A 17,041-nucleotide genomic window follows, 5' to 3' on the forward strand; every position below is an offset into this window, starting at 1 on the left:
TAAAAGGTTCTCAGTTCTAGAAACTCTGAGATACTAGAATTTTCTCACCTCTGATGCATGGATGTGGATGTTGATGGGAGAGCAGAGTAGGGACCCCAGTAAGGGTGTGAGTGGTGGGATAAGGCAGGTGGAATAACAATCTACTGAGCCTGAACCACAGTAGGCATTGGAAGGTGCAACTCATTTCATCTATACAATGCTAATTAAGTATTATTATGTTAACTTTACAAATGAATAACCCTAAAGTCTATAGAAGGGTTGAAGACACTTGCTCTAGGTCGCACAACTAGTGACAAAGGTGGGTTTTCAACACATCCACCAGCAACCCCTGTCCCAAAATCTATATTACATTTTGCAATCCATTACCTCTACTCATAGTCTTTACTAGATGAGTCTTTACCTGAGAAGCTGGCAGCCCAGGTGATGTTGAGGTTGAAGTTTTTGGAGGCATTGATAAACATATCCAAATCCCTGTTTTGCTGATGATAGTTGCAAATAATTAGAAAATTAATTGTAATAGTGTTAACATTTTTTAAAAAGCAACAATTAGATTTTACTACTTGCAATTGTCTTAACTATTGATGATTATAAACTATATAATTTCTCAAGAGAAACTTATGCTTACAGAAGTGTTAGCATGAAGACTCCTAACCAATTTTCCCCAACAAAAGTAATATATCCCAGATTAAAGTTCATTTCCCTCCCATAAAAGTATATAGAACTCAGTGATTTATCAAATCCCTAAATTTGAAAAGGAACCTTTTAACAAGGACCTCATTAGCACACTTTACTCCTCAGGATCCTCTAGGCAGCTGTTTTCTGACATGAGGATCACATTTACTAGGAAAACAGCTGATCTAGTGCCTCCCTCACTCCTTTCTTTTAGATAGAGTCTTTGTACCTCCTACACTGATCTCAAGCTCATCATCTTCCTATCTCAGCCTCATAAGTGCTAGAATTACAGGTACTGAGTCAGCCACCTGACTGCCCAAACTTCTACTTATTTATAAATTAAAGTCATATACTTCTTAATTCATACATTAAGTTTTCTCCCAACTGGGAATTATTTTAAAAGTATATAAAGCTAAAATACAATACAGTTAACAAGAATTTAATTTATATTCATTTATGACTTAAAACCATTTTTCTCTTGCTTAAAATATTGTTTCAAGAAATATGGCTATGCTTTCTTCGCTTTGAAAGCTTTGGTTTTCTTTAGAGATACAGCAATTCAAAGGACTAGTCTCATTAAATTAACTAGACTCTTGGGTTTTAATGCTTAAAAATTTATCTCTGAGAAATTTGTTGAGCCAGATGGAAAAAGACATTGTTGGCTGTGCTATATAAATTCTAATACTAATTTTCAGTTTTTGCTGAAATGTGACTAGTAAATATCTTTCTTGTAGTCAAACAAATGTTTTTGCAAACAAACCAGATGTTGTATTCTTATATAATATGGGTGGATCCAATCATTCTGAAATCATTCATTTTATATAAAGATCTTAAAACAGACTATGAAATTAGATCTTTAATGATATTTTGGAATTCACAGCAAAAAAAAACCCACAACAATGAAAACATCAATTTTCAAAATGTAATTTTTATTTTTATTTTGCTGATCCGGGGCTTGAATTCTTGATCTGGGCACTGTCCCTGAGCTCCTTTTGCTGAAGGCTAGCACTCTACCAATTGAGCCACTGTGCTACTTCTGTCTTTTTCTGTGATTAACTGCAGATAAGAGTCTCCTAGACTTTCCTATCTGGGCTGGTTTTGAACCACAATCCTCAGTTCTCAGCCTCCTGAGTAGCTAGGATTACAGGTGTGAACCACTGGCATTCAGCTTCAAAATGTAATTTCTAAACCAAAAATTTCTCTCACAAAACAGTGATCTCATTTACTAGGAAAACTTCCCCTTCTCTTGTAAGGACAGTAAGAGAAGCTGATATAAGTAAGCCTGAAGACTATACGACACTGATGACAATGTATTTAGGGGCTTCTTAGTAACTTAACATCAAGTTTAGTAAAATTTCCTTCAGTATTGGAAAGGGTATTGAATGATTTTATATTTCACTAAGGAACTGGGCTAGAGTAGTTTAATGATAATGTTCATGCTTTGCATGAACAAAGTCCTGGATTTGATCTTCAGCATCAAAGATAAAAGAGAGAAAAGAAATGTAAAAGTATATCATTGTGTTATGGATGCTTTTATTTTTTTGGGTCCAGTCGTGGGGCCTGAACTCTGGTCTTGGGCACTGTCCCTCAGCTCTTCAACTCAAGGCTAGCGCTCTACCACTTGAGCCACAGCGCCACTTCTGGCTTTTTCTTCTGCTTATGTGGTGCTGAGGAATTGAACCCAGGGCCTCTTGCATGCGAGGCAAGCACTATACCACTGAGCCACCTTCCCAGCCCTGGATGCTTTACTTTTAAATGGCTCCTTTCTAACAAGTGGGTAACACCTTCTGGTAGGCTGGGCTTCATCACTGAGAGTAGATATAAATCTACATTCCAAATAATCATTTTTAACTATTTCAATAATTCCTTTTCAACTTCTTTTCAGACTTCACTAAATCTTCGCTGTTTTGCTTTCTGATGAAGCTAGGAATTTCTCCCAGGAACAAAAGTGTTACCTCTGCCATCTTTCTTGCTGTCCTATAGTGCTTGTATCACTGGCATTAATTTCAGTGAGCATTTTTTTTTTTTTTGTGGGTAATTTTTCTTTTTTCCAGTAGTACTGTAGTTTGCATACAGGATCTTGCACTTGCCAGGCAGACACACTACAACCTGAATCATGCTGTAAACCCTATTTTTTGCTTTTGTATTTTTCAGTTATGGGGTTTAAACTCAGGGCCTGGGTGCTATCCCTGAACTGTTTTTCACTCAAGGCTAGCACACTATCACTTTGAGTCATAGCTTCACTTTCAGTTTTCTGGTGGTTTATTGGAGATCCAAGCTGGCTCTGAATTGCAATACTCAGATCTCAAGTTCCTGAGTAGCTAGGATTACAGGCATGAGCCCACCCGGCCCTATACGCCCTTTTTCTTTTTGTTATTTTTCAAATACAGTTTCACATTTATGCCTGGAGCCAGCCTGGATTGAAATCTCCTAGTTATGGTTCTTATGTAGCTAGGATAATGAGCATACACCACCACACCAACTTCTTACTGGTTGAGAAGGGGGCCTTGTGAACATTTTGCCCAGTTGGCCTCCAACCAGCCCTCACCCAATAGCTGCCTCCTAACTAGCTAGGATTATAGGACTGAGCTATTGTGTCCTGCCTCTTAGGCAAATTTTCATTGTTGGGTCTATTTTGAGAGAATGAAATTGGGCTCTGACATTTGCTCTCTGTGCATTGCTGATGGAGCTCATGTATGGGCTGTTATGAACTGACAAAATATGTAGAGTCAATGCCAGTCAGTGTTCAGATCTTGATAAATCCTTTAAGACTGTTCTTGCCTTTGGGATGGAAAGAAGATTAAAACATAGACTTTAATATTTTTTTCCTACACCTCTCCACAGCATCCTGAGACTACTGCTAAGGTGGTGCCTCTATCCATGATAACCAAGAAAATAATCAGAACAAAATAAGTTAAAAAAAATCTTACTTCATCAGGAGTTGCCACAAAATTGATGGCTGTGTAATAACGGTCATCTTCCTGGGACAGGCTAAAAGTGAACTGATAGTCAATAAGAAGAGTATCTATGGAAAGAAAGATATACATACTTAAAAACTGATATAAAACAAAACAGATCATGTCTCTGGAAGTATAGACTGCTTTTCTCATAAACTTAATAGCTAGGAAAGGATTCTGACTCACCTATACTCAGGTTTTTCAAAAGAAATCAGGTGCTCAGTTATATGATTTGTGTACCCCACCAAACTCCTCTTTTCATGACAATGTTTAAGATTTGGGCTCCAGTGTAACTCACCTACAAATAATAACTGATTGCCTATACATGCTAGGTTTGGCTTAACCAAGGATAAAAAAATTAATAGTATAACAGAAACCAGACCTATGGAAGGTCTGGGGTAAGGAATATGTTTGTTATATTATCCAGAAAGCATAATATGATATAGCTACTCACAAACAGTGTGATAGAGCTTAAAAGAGAACTTCCTGTCTCAAACTGGCACAATTTAATATTCAAATCAACTGTACTCAATCCAATACAACAGGTACAGAATTAAACTGGAAATGCCAAATATTAACTCCTTTCTCTCTGGCTCTGTAATATGACCTACTATGTGGATTCTCATACATTTACCCATAAAGATCTGGTCAACTTACCAGATTCACTTTTCACTCCAAGAATAATTACTGGTATTTTATTTTATTTATTTATTGCCTAACACAGATTAGCTCCAGAAAGAATGATGAAACTTAGTCTGAATTCTAAGAATTGTTTTTTTTTGTTGGTCGTGGGGTTTGAACTTTGGGCCTGAGCGCTGTCCCTCAGCTCTTCAGCTCAAGACTAGCGCTCTACCATTTGAGCTACAGTGCCACTTCCAGAATTTTTTTTTTTTTTGGGTCGGGTCGTGGGGCCTGAACTCTGGACCTGAACGCTGTCCCTTAGCTCTTCAGCTCAAGGCTAGTGCTCTACCACTTGAGCCACAGTGCCACTTCCGGCTTTTTTTTTCTTCTGCTTATGTGGTGCTGAGGAATCGAACCCAGGGCCTCAGGCATGCAAGGCAAGCGCTCTACCACTGAACCACCTTTCTATCCCTGAGAATTGTTTTTTTTTTTAAAGCTACATCCTGTAATATAAAACAATAACTTCGATCAGGTATGATAGATTCAATAAGGCTTCTGAAAAATTTGAGATTGTACTGTCCCCTGCTATATGAGCCCCAGCATGCTACCATAAACCATGGCCACAATTAAAACAGCTGAAAACAGTGTTCACAGGCAAGCCCTTTAAGCTGGGAAACTTTTTAGTTGTTACAGTCCTCAAAAACCATTCTCAAACCATGTTAAAGAAAACAATGGAGTTTTGCTGAACTAGAAATAAGAATCACAAAACACTTACAATAACATGTTCCTTTGAGAGGATTTCCCTGGTATCGATTTTCTACTTCACATCTAGGAGAAAAAAAGTGAGATTATTTCTATTGCTTTTAAAAATAGAATATATATGTATATATATACATATACATATATATGTGTATATATGTGTATATATAGATATATATAGATATATCTATATATATGGGTAATAAAGTTTGAACTGAAGGCCTTGTGCTTGCTGGGTGTTCTAACACAAACCCATAATTCCAGCCTGAATCTATACTCTAAAACAGACCCATAATTCCAACTTGAATCTATACTCTTAAAGTTAAGCAGATTCTTTTGTATAAACTACAAAGTAGTGAATCATAGGCTAGGGGTGTAGCTCAAGTGGTAGAGGGTTTACCTACTAAGTGTGTTGTCCTGAGTTTAAACTCAAAGAATGGGAGGGAGGGAGGGAAAGAGAAAGGGAGGGAGGGAGGGAGAGGAAGGGAGAGAGGGAGGGAGGGAGAGGGAAGGAGAGGGAGAGGGAGACAGGGAAAGAGGGAGAGAGAAAGAAAGAGAGAGGAGGGAGGGAGGGGGGAAAGGGAGGGAGGGGGAGAGGGAAGGAGGGGGAGAAGGAGGCAAGCAAGGGAGGAGAAAAGCGGGGAGGGAAGAGAGAAATTGTGGGGGGGGTTTTGTTTTGTTTTTTTGGTCAGTTGTGGGGCCTGAACTCGGCGTGGGCACTGTCCTTCAGCTCTTCAGCTCAAGGCTAGCGCTCTACCACTTCAGCCACAGTGCCACTTCTGGCTTTTTCTGCTTATGTGGTGCTGAGGAATCGAACCCAGGGTCTCATGCATGCAGGGCAAGCACTTTTACCACTGAGCCTTCCCAGCCCGAAATGGTTTTGAATCATGATAATTAAATACTTCATTATTCAGAACTGGTGGACCAGTAGGAGTTTTAATAAATTTTCCTGCTGATTGTCAAGCAATTTATACCACTAATATATCAAAAAAAATGGATAAACATTTGCCAAGATACTGTGTAATAAGGCTAGACCCCATTTATTACAATGAAAAACCCATTTGTTGAGGACTATATATCCTAAAAGTATAATTAAACATTTTAAAAGTATTAATTTCTCATTATTTTCTGCTCCTTTTAATACAAGCAAGGAAGACCTAAATACCAACAATCACTTTAAGAAAAACCTACCCCAAAATGCTTCAGTAGCTGTACACTAAAGAAAAAAATTAATTCTACCTAAAAAGAATTATTTCAAAAAAATTTTTGAGACAAACTGTCCTTTAACTTTTCATCCTTTTGCCTAGAATCTAATCCCAGGCACTCTGAATGCTAGAAAACAGTTGTCTGCTACTACACCCACCAAAAAAAGTTAATCTTTCTCCACAGATGTCATCTACAAATGTCATCATTAGTCACAGAGCCACTTAGGCAAGCATAATAGCCACCTTGCATAGAAAAGGAGAGCTTAGGTAATGTTATAGTAAGCTAGAGACAAAAAGTCCAAGTGATAACATGCATTGTCATAGTCATAATCTTTTGGAAAGTTGAAAATCTCATCGGATGCCACACCTCATGTTTTTGTTGTGTCCCTAAATAATAGTAATTTTGCTCTATCAAGTTTCTCGAATCAAAGCATTCAACTTAATCTTTGGTTAAGAGTTTCCTTCATATACTTTCATTAGAGTAGAATGCAACTAGTAACAATATACATTGATGTAAACTGTAAAGTATACAGAGATCAATTCTCTGCTAAATCACACTAAAAATGTCTCAATTGCTGAGGATTAGTACTGTTCTTTTATTTTTTGGGGGGTACTAGGTCTGGATTCAGAACCTCAAGTGCTCTACCATGTGAGTCATGCTCCCAACTCTTTTAGTTCCATTTTCAGACAGACTTCCATTCCTGTCTTGGACAGTAATCCTCCACTATCTCCTACATAGCTCAGAATACAGGTGTGAGCCACCATGTCCAGCTTCTTTCTTGAGATAAAATCTCACTAACTTTTTTGCATAGGCTGGACCTGAATTAAGATCCTTTCATATTCATCTCCCAAATAGCTGGGATTAGGGTACCACACTTGGTTCACTATTGTTCCTTAAGACAAACAAAATTTACCAATGATAAAATCTGATGATATGACTTAATATATCCACATCCAATTGTTCTCTCTGAAGCATCTACATGAGAGAAGAATAAACCTCAATGTATATATTTCAGGAAGTTTCCCAGTAAGAAAGAGTGATATATGTAAACTAGGGGACAATTTCTCTCATGCCAGCTAACCAAGATACTAAAAATAATTATTGCAAGGCATTTGTTGATAGATGGGGAAATGGAAGCTTAATGGAGGCAAAGCCAGGTCTGAAACCCAATTCTGCCTTTGCTGAATTTGGAAACCCTCCCCTAGAAGACATTAAATACATTTCACCAAGGAGAGGGCCTTAACATGAATGGATGGGTTAAAGGCAAGAAGATCAATTCTACTACCAGACAACCAAAATGCTAATATTCATACCAGCTCTTCTAACTCAAAAGAGTACAACCCTCTGACATGAAAAAATTGAATAGGTGCTGAAGATGCATGACTAATGCAAATTAGCAAGCCAGGAAATGTTAGCATCATATATATATGTATATATATATACATATATATATATATTTTTTTTTTTTTTTTTAAGTAAATGAAAGAGCCATTAAAGAATAGTTGCTAATGACTCCTCAGTTTAGAAGTTGATCTTTGTGAAGCAGGATGGACATATTTTCAAACTAATTAACCAGAGGTCTCATAGGGAAGGTATTTTTCAGGGTTGAGGCAGCTTCATGCCCCTGGCTTCCCTGGTGGTAGAATGTGGTACTCACAGCTGGCACTCATCCCCCTTGACACCTTTAGTGGTGCAGAAGCACTTGCCCGTGTTGGTGTTGCACAGTGATGCATGCCCATTGCACTTGCATGCTGGGAAAAAGGAAAGGGAAAGCAGGTCACAATGGGTTTAGATTATTATGATCAGATTTTTTTTCCTTGTCTTTCCTAGGAAAGACAAACCAAAACAAGAACAGCTCATAAGATTCATGAATTTTTGCAGCTAAATTTATCGCTAATAATGTAAAAGCAACATTAAAAGACTCAAGGTCAAAGGATAGAAGGAAAAGAGAAGCTGGTACCTATTGCCACCTGAAGCAATTGCCATTTCCATTTTGACAGACCTTTTTTTTTTCTTCCAGTATTATTTCCATTTATTCAATAACTATTTACAAAGCATCTCTAGCTTGCCAGGCACTGGGTCTCTGCTCTAGGTGGAGACTTTAACTTGGTTGGAATGCCTTCCAGCTCAGCCAAGAAGCATTTTTTCCTCAGGAGCAACATTTTGAAACACACATGCACACACACACCCCACTCAGAAATGAGGCATTTCCAAGGCCCTTCTCGCACTTGTCACTGTCATTCTCATTTCTCATTGTTGGCATTGGGGTCACAGCAGCCCACCCATAGCTGACTTGGACACAGCTAGGCGCTACAGTCTCTCAAGAAGCTGAAGTCAGGAACTTGGCCCCCAGTCAGTCACACTTCACGGGCACTTTCAATTCTGAGCTCAGGGACTCTTTGTGGGAAAGCAGGGGAGAACTATGAAGATACTTTCTCTACTCTAACTTCCCACTTCTGGGACTTCCTTCTCTCCCTCCTTCATGGTGAGATGATCCCACCCACAATTGCTCTACTTCCCTTTCTGGTGTACTGTTTCATGGGCAGAGGCAGGGAGGGTGAGGAATTGGCTCTTTCTCCTAGTTTATACAACTGCTTAACTCTTTCATTGTTGATTTGCTGCTTTAACCAGCTGCTCCCACATCTAAAGGTTCAACTCCCAGTTCAGCAACATCCAAAACCAAATGGCTCTTTTCCTTCTAGATATTCAACAAAAATACAAATATGTATACTCCACATGACTTGCAATCAGCAAATCTGACCCATGTGACTTACGCTGACATTTGCCTCCATTGGTAGGATCTCCATAGAAGCCAGATATGCAGGTCTCACAGTGCTTGCCGGTGGTCAGGTTCTCGCACTTCTCACATATACTCTGGTTGATGCATTTGCTGTGGCCATTGCACTGGCAAGCTGAAAGGAATAAAATTTCAAGGAGCCTCTCCAGAGCAGAAGTGGATGGAGTAAGTTTGACAAGATTTATTTGCATCTATCCCTGAGTTTGTTATTGCCCTAAATATAGAATCATCAAAACTAGCCAGGCATAGTGGTGCATGCCTGAAGCCCCGGTTACTTTGGAAGATAGAGGTAGGACTGCTTAAACTCAACCCAGGAGTTTAAGGCTACTGAGCAACATGGTGAGACTAAATCTTTTCTTTCTTCTTCTTTTTTTTCCCCCCACCAGTCCTGGGGCTTGAACTCAGGGCCTGGGCACTGACCCTGAGCCTCTCTGTGCTCAATACTAGTGCTCTACCACTTGAGCCACAGTGCCACCTCTAGCCTTTTCTGTTTATGTGGTACTAAGGAATCGAACCCAGGGCTTCATGCATGCTAGGCATGCTACCACTAAGCCACACTGCCAACCTGTGAGACTCGATCTTAAAAAAAAAAAAAAAGCCAGGGGCTGGTGGCTCACACCTGTAATCCTAGCTACTCAGGAGGCTGAGATCACGGTTCAAAGCCAGCCCAGGCAGGAAAGTCTGTGAAACTCTTTAATAAACTACCAGAAAACCAGAAGTAGCACTGTGGCTCAAATGGCAGAGCACTCCCCTTGAGTTGAAGAGCTGAGGGATAACACTAGGCCCAGAGTTCAAGCCCCACAACCAAAAAAAAAAAAAAAAAAATCTAAACAGGCTTTTGAGATAATCAAAATTTCAAAAATGAATTATTCCAGAAGTCTTTAACTCCCATTTCCTGCATGAGGAGCAGGAAATGTTTCTTTCTCCTTACTTTAATCCTATAATAAAACAACAACAACAAAAAAGAAAAAAACAAACAAACAAAAAAAGAAAACTAGCAGTATTAAGCACAGACAGGTAAAAGTCCACAGCAATATAATTTGTTATTATTCATTGTAAAAAAAACTAATGCTCATGCCTGACACTAATGGCTCACACCTGTAATTAGAGCTACGGGAGAGGCTGAGAATAGGAGGATTACAGTTCAAGGTCAGGCCAAGCAGAAAACTTCACAAGACCCCATCTCAGCCAATAATTAGGTATAGTGGTATGTGCTTTTCATCCTAGCTACATGTAAGTATAAATGGAGGATTGTGTTTCAGACAGACTGGGCAAAAAGCATGATCCTATCTCAAAAATAATCAGAGACTAGGCACTGGTGGCTCATGCCTTTAATCCTAGCGTAGGACACTAAGATCTTAAGATCACAGTTCAAAGCCAGCCTGGGCAGAAAAGTCCATGAGACTCTAATTTCCAAAAATAAATTACTTAGAAAAAGTTGGAAGTAGCACTGTGGCTCAAGTGGTAGAGTGAACTAGCCTTAAAAAATACAATCTCAGGGACAGTATCCAGGCCCTGACTTTAAGCTCTAGGACTGTCAGCAAAATAAATAAGTAAATAAATAAATAATATCAGAGATAAAGAGCCTATAGGTATAGCTCAAGCAGTAGAGCACCTGTTTAGCAAGTATGAATTCAAGCAAGTATGAGTTAAAATCTCAGTATTCAAAAAAAGAGGAAACTTTCTTAACCTGATAAAAACTGTAAATTAAACATCTAAATCAGTATCATATTTAATGGAGAAAGATTGAATTCTTTCTCTTAAGAAAACAATGACATCTACTTCTAACCACTATTATTCAACATTAAGTAGAGTTTCCAGCCAGGACATTTGCTCCTCCTAAGAAAAAAAGTTATTAAGATTGAAAAGAAGTATACCTGCCTTTATTAACTGATAGTATAGCCACTTATGTAGACAATCCAAAGAAATTCATTTAAATAAAAACTAGTAGACAAAAGCCGGGCGCTGGTGGCTCACGCCTGTAATCCTAGCTACTCAGGAGGCTGAGATCTGAGAATCGAGGTTCAAAGCCAGCCCGGGCAGGAGAGACCGTGAGACTCCTATCTCCAATAAACCACCAGAAAACCGGAAGTGGCGCTGTAGCTCAAGTGGTAGAGCGCTCGCCTTGAGCTGAAGAGCTGAGGGACAGCGCCCAGGCCCAGAGTTCAAGCCCCACGACCGACAAAAAAAAAACAACAAAAAAACAACTAGTAGACAACAGTTCAGCAAGGCTGCGTTATAATTGTTTTTCTGCTTGATAATTGTTTTTCTACGCATGAGCAATGAACAATTAAAAATAAATTAAGGGGACTGGGAAGGTGGCTCAGTGGTAGAGCGCTTGCCTTGCACGCCTGACGCCCTGGGTTCGATTCCTCAGCACCACATAAGCAAAAAGAAAAAAGCCGGAAGTGGCGCTGTGGCTCAAGTGGTAGAGCACTAGCCTTGAGCTGAAGAGCTGAGGGATAGCACCCAGGCCCAGAGTTCAGGCCCCATGACTGGACCCAAAAAATAAATAAATAAATAAATTAAGGTGACAATTCCATTCAGAATAGCATGAAGGACTGCTTTAGACAAGTTTAACAAAATAAGTGCTGAATAAAAGCCAAGAGGTAAATAAATGAACATTTAAGGTTTATAGTGACTGGAAGATTGAATATTGTTAAGACGGCAGGCAAAGTGATCAATAAATTCAACCCAATCCCTGTTGGCTTTTTGTTGTTACAGAAAGTGACAAGCTTATCCATTTTCTAAAGAAATGCAAGAAACCTAGAATAACCATAACAATCTGGACAAGCAAGAATAAGGTTATGAGGAATCAGACTTCCTAATTTCAAAACTTACTGCAGAATCATGATAATCAACTGTGATACTGGCACAAAGTGATCAGTGGGATAGAAATGAGGGTCTGGAAATAAATTCTTAGATACATTAAGTTAACTGATTTTCAACAAATATGACAAGAAAATTCAGTGTAAACACCCCTACTCCCAGTCTTTCCAAAAAGGTGCACTTCAATATTCAAATGCAGAATGAAAGTTCATGAGAAGGAGTTACTTTTATCTAGAGAACATACATATCATAGGTTACACATACTTGGTTATTTATTTATTTGGTTGGTCCTGGGGCTTGAACTCTGGGCCTGGGCACTGTCCCTCAGCTCTTCAGCTCAAGGTTAGAGCTCTACCACTTGAGCTATAGTGCCACTTCCGGTTTTCTGGTGGTTAATTGGAGATAAGTCTCATGGACTTTCCTCCCCAGGCTAGCTGTGAACCGTGATCCTCAGATCTCAGCCTCCTGAGTAACGAGGATTACAGGCGTGAGCCACCAGTGCCCTATTTCTTTCCTTCCTCCCTCCCTCCCTCTTTCCCTCCCTCCCTCCCTCCCTTCCTTCCTTCCCTCCCAGTGATGGGGCTTAAACTCTAGGCCTGGGCACTGTCCCGCAGCTCTTCAGCTCAAAGCTAGCACTCTACCACTTGAGCCACCGTGCCACTTCTGGCTTTTTCTGTTTATGTGGTGCTGAGGAATCGAACCCAAGGCCTCATGCATGCAAGTCAACACTCTACCACTGATCCACCTTCCCTGACCACGCTTGGTTATTTAAAAGGATAAGATTTCTGTCTCTCGTCTCTCTGCTTGAGACATACAACAGTATGGTTTAATGCTTATTCTTTTCATTCATGAGGAGGAATTTTCAGATTGGCAGGAGATAATATTTTTTAATTTTTCCTAATAATTGCCATGATGTCCTTCTAAATAAAAGGAAAATTGTAAAATAGGCCTACTATACAAGCACAGTATTTTTACATTAAAAATATAAATATTGTCTGCAGTATCTACATCAAATTTGTTAAATCTCTAGCCTGGTATTTTACTGGTAAATTGAAGATGGATTTTCTTGGACTTTTCTTCCTAGTGCTGGCTTTGAACTTAGATCCTTTACATTTCAGCCTCTGAGTAGCTAGAATTCAGTTCTATTTTATATACACCTATAATACCTTTCATAAAGTATTATTTTTAATAAAAATTAGTAAAACAGGGATTGAGGGCAGGGTTCAGATGGTAGAGTACCAGCCAATGAGCAAAAGTGTCAGATACCAAGTCTGTGTCTTGGTTTCAGAAAAAAAAAATTCTTAAAATAACTCACATGCAGATCTCAATGTTTTATTGATATTAAATGTTTTTCACATGAAACTATTCCTCCTGAAATGATGCTACATTGTTTTTCATAAAGGAAATCCATGGTAAGTACTATAGCTTCCAAGGTTTTATTCTTCATAAACTTGTAGTAGATACAGAGGCATCTTACCTGGACAGTGGATGAAAGACCAGTTATATCTGCTGTCCTCCAGACACATGCTGGAATTCAGAAGGGGCTGTGGATAGGCATTTCCACTAGAGGACTGTGAAGGTATCTTCACTGGTCCTTTATAGGAGCCTTCGATGCATTTTCCTTTCCCAGTATTGCTAGGATCAGTACACCAGCCACAGCCTGGCTGCTCTAAGCAATGACTGCAAGTACAATAGCCTGAGCAATTTTCAGCTATAAAAAAAAACACAAGTTGCAATTTACTATGAGGGGTAGATTTGAATTTATGTTTAAATGAACTTTTCTTTAACAGACTAACATCTATGATTCAAAGTTACTATTCTATAGTGGCCATTTAAAAGAGATAATGAGGTTAAAAAGCCTAATATTTTGTGCAAAATATACTAGATACTTCTTCTCCAACTTCTGTACTCTTATCGATCCTAGATTTGATTTATTTAAATTTATCACTGTGTCTGATTCTGTGTGCAGTCTGTCATCAAGCAAGCTTAGCTTAACATAGCTTCTGAACAGACTTGAACAGAAGATCAAATCCAATATGTCCATCAAATATTCAAGGACTGAGATCATTGCCAACGTCAAGCACTTGTCACTCCCACACTGGGCACTCATGAACGTCTGGGTTGCTTTTTAACTTACGAGGGCAGCTGCTCATTGTATACCACTCCATACACTGGCCGAAAGGGAAGGAAGCCACATAGGCATTCGAGTCCACACACTGCTTCATGTTGCTACACCACATGCACTCAGAGCTGCTGCTGGTGCACTCTCCACAGGCTGTCCGCAGGGCACACGGTGTTCGGCACTGCTTGGCACTGTGGTTGGCTGAGGATTAAACCCAAGAGGGATACTTTTAGAGTGACAATGTGCCAGCTGCGGTCAAAGATCTTCAAATGTGGGTTGTGACCTATTAGTGTGTCATGGAATCAATTATAAATCCCTGCAATGCTATGAATCTACTCCTACACCTCTGTATTCCTCAAATTACAGGACTTTCCTTCACTTGGAAATAGTATAGAGTCCAGCCTTCCCAAATTAACTTACAATTCAGCCTATTGCTATGAGTTCTTTCGGTATGTTACAGAAGCTGTCCTGGCGCTTGCCTTCATGGAGCCTAAACTTAGTTCCCATCAAGATGCAAACCTGAGAAGGTACTCAATGTGTTTGACCACTTGGTACTCTACCATAGCATCAGCATGGCTCTTGTTGGCTTCTGACACAGAATTGCTCTCATCATTTTCCTCCCTGCTGACATTAGCTTTCTCAATACTACCTTTGCAGTGGCTTGCTGGTTTTCTAATCTTGTGTTTTATTTTCCTTTTTGTTCTTTCTTCCACAGCATTTCTCTGCCAACACCAAGAAATGTGCCTTTCAGAGAAATTTACAACACTAACTGGAGTCAACAAATCATTTGGTTTCTATGTTAATTAGAATACTAGGTTCTTTGAGTAATGCTATTTTCAGTTGTTGTGTTGTTGGTTTTTTGGTTGTCAGAGGCACAGATTATTTCCCACTCCATTTAAAATTTGGAGTTATGCTATGCTTGAATATAACGGAAATCAATACTCCATCTGTTTTTGTGATTATTTAACACATCTCAACTTGACTATGCCTCCTACATACACTCTCAAAAAGCTTCCCAGTACACCTTATTCACCCATGTCCTTACCAGGCCTTTCACAGACACTGCCATTGAGTGGGTTGATGCAGGTTGCAGCCTTCAATCCCCGAGTACTAGGTTCTGACAAGATTCCACAGAAGCCAGCATCACTGGGCTCAGATGGCATCCACTGCAGTAAACTATTTGTAAATGGAGACATATCTTCCCAGCACCAATAGGATACATTAATCTTTCGAAGGCCAACCCACGGAGTTAAGGTAAGCTTGGACTATAAGTAAAACAGACACACTTATGAACACATCAATGTCTTGACCAAAATAGGCTTCTCACAGATACAAGAAAAGCTCCTATTCTCTAAGCTCAAGACATGTCAGTTTAAGATATATTATCTCTTCAATTATAGTCATTTTACAAAGGACAAAAATATAGCTCAGAGAGTAAATTACAGAGATAAAAAAGCAATAATCATGTTCCAAATGTCTATATCCTATGAGATGCTATAAAGAAGATTGTTATCCACAAACTTAATTAAGATAACCATTCTTATATGAAGTAATTTAACCAATATTTATAAAATATTGATTATATACAAAGAAGTATTGCTCTCTATGCCTTGTTTTTTTTTTTTTGTAGGTCATGGGGCTTGACCTGGGCACTGTCCCTAAGCTTTTTCACTCAAGGCTAGCACTCTATCTCTTTGACCCACAGTACCACTTCTGGTTTTCTGGTGGTTAACTGGAGATAAAGAGTTGCACAGACTTTCCTGCCTGGGTTGCCATCAAACCACAATCCTCAGATCTCAGCTTCCTGAGTAGCTAAGATTATAGGCGTGAGCCACCAGTTAGTATTTTAAATTTTTAAGAAAAGAAAATGTTAAATGAAGAGACTGACAGTGTAGTTCCAAAGGCTATTATGATACATTCACTTGCATTCCTCCCCTTGTCAGTACATCTCATACAAGGTAGGGACTGGCAACAGCAGGTCTGAGGATATTAGTTAACTCACCATGCTCTGTGATGACTGCATTATTCGTAGCTGTTTAAGGACAAATTCCACCTTCTTCTGGGTTGTGAGGGAAGCCAAAAAGGCATTGTGATTCCTACAGGACAATTTAGCATTGTCATAATTCTCTTTGGCAGTAGTAATTTTCAAACATGAATTTCCAACCAAATGCCAGCCAATACCACAAATGTTTTCTGTGGGTGGGGGAAGGAAAAAAAGTATTTTAGAAATCATACCACAGTACTATATTATTAGCTCAAATTACTGAACACCTAAATGATCCTTGTGATTCAAATTCTAGGTGTTTCCTTATGATGTGGTAAGAACATCAGACACATTACTTACTCATTTCTAAATACAGAACACAAGGAATAAAAAAACATTGATGGGCTGGGTGGTGGAATGTGAAGTGGTAAAGTACCTGGCTGGCAAGAGTAAAGTCCTGAATTCACACTGCAGCCCTCCCCAAAGGTACCGAATTAAAAAGAAAGGGGGGGAGGGGTTCATTAATCATATTTCCAGAATCTTGGGAAGCATATTCTGAAGAAATCTCCTGGTCTTTGAGGAAAACTGTTTGGTGTCAATGTTCTATTGCTACACTTCTTTCTGAAGAACAATTAAAAAGAATACTAAAATCCTTATGACCAGCAGATAAATGTAAGTCAGAAATGGAATAGAAAACTGCAAATACAGCAATATTTGCAGTCTCCAAATGCTGGGACTGTTTACATATCAACAAGCAGAAGGTACAAACAAGTGCACAGATTCTCAAAAGTGATAAGGCTGTAGCAGCAAGCTTGCAATCTGTTCCTGTGATCATGCTGAACTCACACAAGGTACTGTGCAAAAGCTATGGATGCTCCCTGGACATAAAATGACAGCAACTGAGCCAAGTAGCTCCACCAGATCCAGAATATCTGAGAGACATGATCAACAACGTTTATTATCCAAAACAGCCATTGAAACCAATAGAAAATACTTTGAGAAACATATCATTAAAGAGCAGGTAGACTTCTTCCTCAGTGTGGCACTGGAGACCAATTAAAATGCAGACTCTAGGGCATAACTCCAGATCTGTA

The 17,041-nt window shown here is 39.2% G+C and overlaps 1 protein-coding gene across 1 annotated transcript in view; it reads right to left on the reverse strand.

Moving 5' to 3' along the window:
• The window catches only part of Atrn (attractin), a 102,050-nt gene that overhangs the window by 19,059 nt on the left and 65,950 nt on the right, over positions 1-17,041 (reverse strand). The window contains exons 15-23 of the mRNA XM_042694427.1: positions 15,966-16,156; positions 15,009-15,228; positions 13,979-14,164; positions 13,319-13,552; positions 8,990-9,127; positions 7,873-7,966; positions 5,026-5,078; positions 3,603-3,697; positions 401-479 (exon numbers count right to left, since the gene is read on the reverse strand). Of these exons, the coding sequence (XP_042550361.1) occupies positions 401-479; positions 3,603-3,697; positions 5,026-5,078; positions 7,873-7,966; positions 8,990-9,127; positions 13,319-13,552; positions 13,979-14,164; positions 15,009-15,228; positions 15,966-16,156 (1,290 nt within the window). The remainder of the gene's footprint in view (positions 1-400; positions 480-3,602; positions 3,698-5,025; positions 5,079-7,872; positions 7,967-8,989; positions 9,128-13,318; positions 13,553-13,978; positions 14,165-15,008; positions 15,229-15,965; positions 16,157-17,041) is intronic.

Source organism: Dipodomys spectabilis, unplaced genomic scaffold (genome assembly GCF_019054845.1).
Source record: "Dipodomys spectabilis isolate Male_0828 unplaced genomic scaffold, ASM1905484v1 ptg000175l, whole genome shotgun sequence".
Classification (NCBI taxonomy): domain Eukaryota; kingdom Metazoa; phylum Chordata; class Mammalia; order Rodentia; family Heteromyidae; genus Dipodomys; species Dipodomys spectabilis.